This window comes from Sodiomyces alcalophilus (genome assembly GCF_042370955.1).
Source record: "Sodiomyces alcalophilus JCM 7366 unplaced genomic scaffold ACRALscaffold_1, whole genome shotgun sequence".
Classification (NCBI taxonomy): Eukaryota; Fungi; Ascomycota; class Sordariomycetes; order Glomerellales; family Plectosphaerellaceae; genus Sodiomyces; species Sodiomyces alcalophilus.
This window is the reverse complement of record NW_027263532.1, coordinates 10,089,373-10,096,081: the sequence shown is the minus strand read 5'-3', so window position 1 is coordinate 10,096,081 and position 6,709 is coordinate 10,089,373. Positions and strand designations below refer to the sequence as shown.

Sequence of the window (6,709 nt, the reverse complement as noted above, 5' to 3'; positions counted from 1 at the left end):
TATAGAATATACGAAATAAAGATAGCACTTAACCTAGACTTTTATATTTACTCTAGGGCCTTATAAGCCAGGGCCCCGGCGGTATTAAAGGGATATACTATAATAGCCTCTACTCTTTACTTAGCCCTAGTGCCGGTATCCTCCTCTTTACTTTTATTCTTAGTAGTATTATCGCTATTAGCGTTATACTCGCGACCCTATCCCGCTATATTAGCTTTACCCCACCGTAAAGGCATTATAGGAATATATACGGCTACCTCTAATAAGATAGCGATTATTCCCTTTAACCGATTTAATTAGCGTTCTAGGCTAGCTTATATAGTATCGCCACCGTAATAGTGGCTAGCGGGGCGAGCACGCCTAGCGGCGCGCTTAAAGGATACCACCGCCGCTATAAGTTAACCTTAAGCCTATTCTAAGTTAGTATAGTATAGCTTCGTCACCCCTAGGGCCTTAACTTATAACCACCCCGTTACCGCCTTTATTAATAGCCGCTATAAACTCCCGATAATATTCGAGGATACACTACTAATACTTTAAAGCTATAGCTAGAACCTATTCTAGATATTAGAACCCGTTACTACCGCCCCGATACCACTAAGACACTACTATAAGACCGACTTATATCCTTTTAAGTCCGCCGACTATTAGTATACTAGTAGTATTATAGAGGGGCAGACCCGTGTTCCGGGTCTAGACGTTATGGATATCACGTGACCACTTAGTCCTAGAGATCTGGTCTTGTATGCGGCTATTCTTTAGAATAGACCTATTATATCTAGCTAGCTTTTTGTCCGATCTTTTATGATCGTCACCTATCACCTATTATAATCATAATTTGTATTATCCTTCCTTTTCCGGATATCTAGACGATCCAGAAGAGCCGACCGTAGGCCCGCCTGCCTATCTATAGCTATCCGTTCCCCTGATCGGACTACTGCCGACCCTTTTAGAGGCCCGGCGACCGTCTCTTCGGGACCCGTTTAGCTCTAGATACGGACCCGTGACGAGCCTAACCCTCCCTTCGGCTAGCCTATTAGTTAGTTGTTTGTTTTGGCCCTACGCGGAGCCGTTCTGTATAGTGACGGCTTCGCCTTTCTTTAATTAGTACTCGGAGGCGGATATAATCGGTGCCTAGGAGGTCCTGTTTATCTAATCAGGTAACCGAAAGCATATAAGGGTAGTTCCGGCCTGTCTAAACGAACGGCCTGTTAACACGTTATTGATTACGATACGGTCACGGTTTTCCCTTAAGTCTTCGGTTCCTTTTAAGTCTTTGGTCTTAAGTCTTTGGTTTTTGAGTCTTTGAGTCTTGGTTACGATATAGCTTCGGTTTTAATATAGTTTTGGATACGGCATAGGCTTTGAATACGATACGGTTTAGGATATAGCTTCGGATACGGCACGGTTTTGATTTACCCTCTAATAGCGGCCAAAGGGCTTAGGTCAAGGCCCGGAAGAATGGCGCGTTACGTGGGCAGCACTAGAAAAGAAAGAGAAGGTTACGATACGAGTTCTGATTCCAGATATGATATAGCAATAACCATAAAAACAATAAAAACAGTTTATATAATAAAAGCCATAAAAACAGCTTCCCGGAGCCCGAGTGCTTCGGAAGAGCAGAGGCTGCCTGCTTATTAATAGCTATATACTATCCCAACGCAGAGACTACCTGTATACTAATAGTCCTAAAGATCCGGTTCGATAGTCCCGAGTACTATAGATCCGGAAGAGCAGAGGCTATCTGCTTATTAATAGCTATGATCTATCCCGACATAGAGACTGCCTGCATACTAATAGTCCCCCGAACTAACGCAGAGACTGCCTATATATTAATAGTGGAATATAAAGAGGAAGACGTTATAATAGCGATGTCGTGGAAAGAGGGGGATATATACCGGTGGTCCGGGTTAGAGTCGCGCGTAGGATACGTTCCTGTTCCTTTTTATCGGGTTGACCTCCTGTTTTAAGGTCGTCGCGAGAGTCACGCTTAAGGTGTGCGAGGTAGCGTTATAGGAGCTATATACTCTGCGATCGGAAGCGTCTTTACCGTTATTTGCGTCCCGTTCGTCTAATCAGACTAACGGTAACGTTGCTTATAGGCGTCTATCGAGGCTAGCCGTAGCCCGAGCCGAAGTAGTAGTTGGAAGAGCCGCCGCCGCCGCGGCAGAAGTACGACTCCACGGAAGAGTCCGGAAGAGAATCCCGCCCGGTATGTTCCTGTTCGTCTGATCAGGTGCTATTCCTGCGGTTAGGATAGCCACCGTCGGCGTACGTGCCTAAATAAGAAGGAGAGCCCCGTTGGCTCCGTGATCCAGAAGAGCTCCTATGCTAGCTCCCCTGCCTTTACCGATGCCGTGGCACCGGTTCCGAAGAGTCCTCCCGTGGACTCCGTGACGAAGGAACCGTTTGCTGCCACTGCCGCTCCTCCCGTTCCTCTGGTCTAGAGTCCTCCCGTGGACTCTATGGAGAAGAAGACGCCCGCCGTTCCCACCGTTCCCGTTACTCCGCCGTAAAGCTCCTGTGCTAGCTCTGCCGCGCCCACTATGAAGAAGACGCCCGTTGCGCCCACCGTTCCTGTGGTGGAAAAGAGTCCTCCCGTGGACTCTGCCGGTCCTGTTATTCCGCTACAGGGCTCTTGTGTTAGCTCTGCCGCCCCCGCTATAAAGAAGAGCCCCGTTGGCTCTGTGGTTGCGAAGAGTCCTTCCGTGGACTCTATAATAAAGGAACCTGCCGTTGCCGTTGCCGCCGCCACCGCCCCTCCTCCCGTTCCTCCGGTTTAGAGTCCTCCTATAGACTCCACCGTTCCCGTTGATTAGTCTTTCCGCCTGCCTCCGGGCTTAGAAGACGAAATACAGGCATATATCGATAAGTATACGGTAGAGGACGAAGAAGAGGAGCGGCGATATACTATAGGCCTGCCTCCTGCTATAAAGACCGAGGACGTTATTACCGATCCGTTCCTTAACCTCCTTACCCGCCTACCTAAGTAGACGGGTTTCCTTCTGCCCGATAGCTTCGAAAATCCTTATCTATAGTGGTATATAGGCTACTATAGCCGAAGCCGGCTATATATCGAAGAGATATTCGGTAGCTCCCTGGAAAAGAAAGTAAAGAAGGTGGAGATCTAAGCTTTATAGTAGGTGATTAACGTGATAGAAGTAGAGGTGTGGCGAAAGCAGGGCCTTTATAATTAGGCGTTAAGGTAATCGTTTTTAGGAGACAGAGACGTTCGTGAAGTCATAAGAACTCTTTCTAGTTCTTAACGGCCGTTAACGTCTTCTTCTTTTTTTTGGGTGGATTTACCTCTGGGGCCGAGGGATTTTTTATTGCTGTCTTCCTCCTTTTCCTACCTCTTTTTCCCCTTTCCTTTTCCCGCCTCCTTTCCCTTTTTCCTTTTCCTCTTTTTCCCTCTACCTATTCCTTTGCCTGATTAGGGTAACAGAATCGTTTTCGGAAGCAGAAGTCGTTCGTGGAGTCCGTGGGAGCTTTTCTAGTTCCTGATGGGGGCCGCGTCTTCTAAGGATCGTGGTTTCGAATCTGGGGCCGCGTCTCTTTGGCCTACGCCCTGGGGCCGGAAATTTTTTTCCCGAAGCTGCTCCGTTGACCTGATTAGGACCTCTTGTTTTTGTTTGTTTTTGGGTTGTTTGAAAGCTGCCCTCGAGGGGGACCTCTTCGTATAGCTTTGGGGCCGATGGATATAGTCCTGCCCTCCCCCGATTGCCCTGCCCGATTTTGTTCCCTTCTTTTCTACACGAATACCCTGATCCAGCCTGTTGTTTGTGTGGAAAGCTGTACGCGCAGGAGCTTCTTCGTATAGCTTTGGGGCCGATGGATAACTGGGCCCAGGGCCTAGCCTATGAATCTGGCCTAGCTAAGAGTCTGTGGGAGTCCTGCCGATTTTTAGCTTTTCTTTTCACCTCTTCCTTGGCTGTATCTTTTATAGTTCCTTACCTTTTCTTTTACTCGTAACCACGTTGACCTGATTAGAAGAAGGGCTTTCGAACGGCTCCGATTTTGATTGATTTGGCCTGCTGGTTATTAAGTTGTGTGTGGGTTAGTTGGCCACTGTTCCTGCCGCCGACTCTTTTTGGATCTTGATCCTGCCTGCTGTTTTCTGCCGGCAGTCACCACGAGCTTGTCCTGCTCTTTTCCTTATTTTTCCTTTTTTTCCTACTCTTTTTACTACTCTTCTTTTCCCCGATATCTTTGTTCCTCTGATCGGCCCGAGCCTGATCCACCTGCCTGTAGTCGATCTAATTGATCCTGTTGAGCCTCTTCTTTTTCCTGTTCCTTTGAGCCCGGCCACGATACTGCCGCCTCGAAGAGCCTGCCGATTCCTGCCACGAGACCCGATTCTGTTCTTCGCCCACTAACTCTGCGAAGGAACCGACGAACCGACCTGCCTTCCGGCGTGCCGTGCCACGCCACCGCCGAAAAGATCCGACCTGCGTGCTTTACGCCTACGAACCGAGAAGTGGACTGCCTGCCTTGATCTGGGTAGTGGAAAGAGATAGATATACTCTGCGTGTTACCTGGTTCTGTGTTCTGCGTCGTTGATCTTTTGCTGGGGCCGCCGCGTTGCCTTGTTCCTGCGGTTATAACCGGGAACCGAAGAGGCCGCCGCCGCCTGCCCTGCGTGTGCGTTCACGGTCACGTCTTTTACGTCACGGTCTTCTCGAGGACTATGCTAGGGCCGCCGCCTGTTTGCCGCCGCCCACTGCCACTGCCGCCGCCGCCGCGTTGCTTGTTCCTCCTGAGGAACCGAGGAAGCCGCCGCCGCCGCCTGCTCTGTGCGCATAAAGGACCTACGAGGTCACCTTTATCGTCGAGGTTACCGTCCTTCGGGCCTGCGTCTTCGAGAGACGTCTTTAGGAATATACACGCGCGAGGAAAGATACGGAAGCTGTTGCTGTATAGGCTATTTATGGATGCCCTGATCAGCGTAATAGAGATATATTTGGGACGGTTAAGCTGTTTGTGTTAAAATTATTAAGACCACGGGGCGTGGCTTAATAATTTGGGGCCGATTATAAAGGGGCAGACCCGTGTTCCGGGTCTGGACGTCATGGATATCACGTGACCACTTAGTCCTAGAGATCTGGTCTTGTATGCGGCTATTCTTCGGAATAGACCCACTATATCTAGCTAGCTTTTTATCCGATCTTTCACGATCGTCACCTATCACCTATTATAATTTTAATTTACATTATCCTTCCTTTTTCGGATATCTAGACGATCTAGAAGAGCCGACCGTAGGCCCGCCTGCCTATCTATAGCTATCCGTTCCCCTAATCGGACCACTGCCGACCCTTCTAGAGGCCCGGCGACCGTCTCTTCGGGACCCGTTTAGCTCTAGATACGGACCCGTGACGAGCCTAACCCTCCCTTCGGCTAGCCTATTAGTTAGTTATTTGTTTTAGCCCTACGCGGAGCCGTTCTGTATAGTAACGGCTTCGCCTTTCTTTAGTATACCGCTCCCTTTCTACGTGGTATTAGTATATACTTCTATATCTTTAGGCTTTTCGCCCCCGAGGCGTTTAGTGTATCTAAGATATCTACTTAAAGTCAGAGACGGCTACTTAACGTTATTACTCCGGTACCCTAAAGGCACTTCTAGGAAAACCCATAGTAGCACCTGCGCGGCTCTAGCCTTATAATAGCGGGAATTACCCTTCTTCTTAGACTGTTTTTTCTTAGGCGGTATCTAGGAAGCTATTAATACTAAGCTTAGATCTAACACGCCCCCCCGCGGTACTCCCTTAAACTTATATTAATAACTCCGGGCTATTAATTATTTTAATTATTACTTTAACTGACTATAGCCTATCCTATTAGCCCGCCCTAAAACCGCCGACTTCCTGCCCGTGTTACCGCGCTACTACTTATAAATAGACGCTATTATTAAAAGACGGAAAATAAAGACCCGGCCTATCTATAGACTATCTAACGCTTTATTAGTAACTACGGTATAGAGCTGGGAATAAAGGCGGGAGTAGGGGGGCGGGCGGCTTAAAAGGAAACCTACGATATCGCGATAAGAGGGTTAAAATAGGAAAAATAAGAAGAAGGGCGGAGGCCCTTAAAATTTTCTATTAACCTAGCTATAACTATAAGAGGCTACCGAATTCGGCAGGTATATATAATAAAGGCAGGAGCCCCTACTAAAATCCCCTGCCTAAAAGGAAGGCATAAATAAACCGGCCACCCCGATACAGGGAGGATTCCTAGAGCGCGGAGCCGCCGCGGACCTCTTTCGGCCCCCTATATAGGGTGCCGTATCCTAGGCTAACTCGAAACCCCTAGCCTGCTACTAAAGAAAGGCGAAGCCGTTACTATGCAGAACGGCTCCGCTAGGGCCAAAACAAACAACTAACCTATAGGCTAGCCGAAAGGGAGGGTCAGGCTCGTCACGGGTCCGTATCTAGAGCTAAGGGTCCCGAGGAGACGGTCGCCGGGCCTCTAGAAGGGTCGGCAGTGGTCCGATCAGGGGAACGAATAGCTAGATAGGCAGGCGGGCCTACGGTCGGCTTTTCTGGATCGTCTAGATATCCGAAAAGGGAAGGATGATGCAAATTATGATTGTGATGGGTGATAGGTGATGATCGTGAAAGATCGGACGAAAGGCTAGCTAGATATAGTGGGTCTATTCCGAAGAATAGCCGCATACAAGACCAGATCTCTGGGACCGAGTAGTCACGTGATATCC

At 48.7% G+C, this 6,709-nt stretch overlaps 1 protein-coding gene across 1 annotated transcript; it reads right to left on the bottom strand.

The window, feature by feature from the left end:
- Window positions 1-2,115: 2,115 nt before the first annotated feature.
- On the bottom strand, window positions 2,116-4,801 carry ACRALDRAFT_2016346 (uncharacterized protein; the record flags this gene model as incomplete). The annotated part of the gene is made up of 14 exons (XM_071019840.1): window positions 2,116-2,228; window positions 2,265-2,305; window positions 2,365-2,379; window positions 2,463-2,577; window positions 3,757-3,874; window positions 3,977-4,034; window positions 4,070-4,117; window positions 4,242-4,256; window positions 4,310-4,330; window positions 4,395-4,406; window positions 4,472-4,486; window positions 4,536-4,630; window positions 4,672-4,690; window positions 4,728-4,801. The coding sequence occupies 14 exons, from the start codon at window positions 4,799-4,801 to the stop codon at window positions 2,116-2,118; spliced, it is 759 nt and encodes a 252-aa protein (XP_070880265.1).
- Between the last annotated feature and the right edge of the window lie 1,908 nt (window positions 4,802-6,709).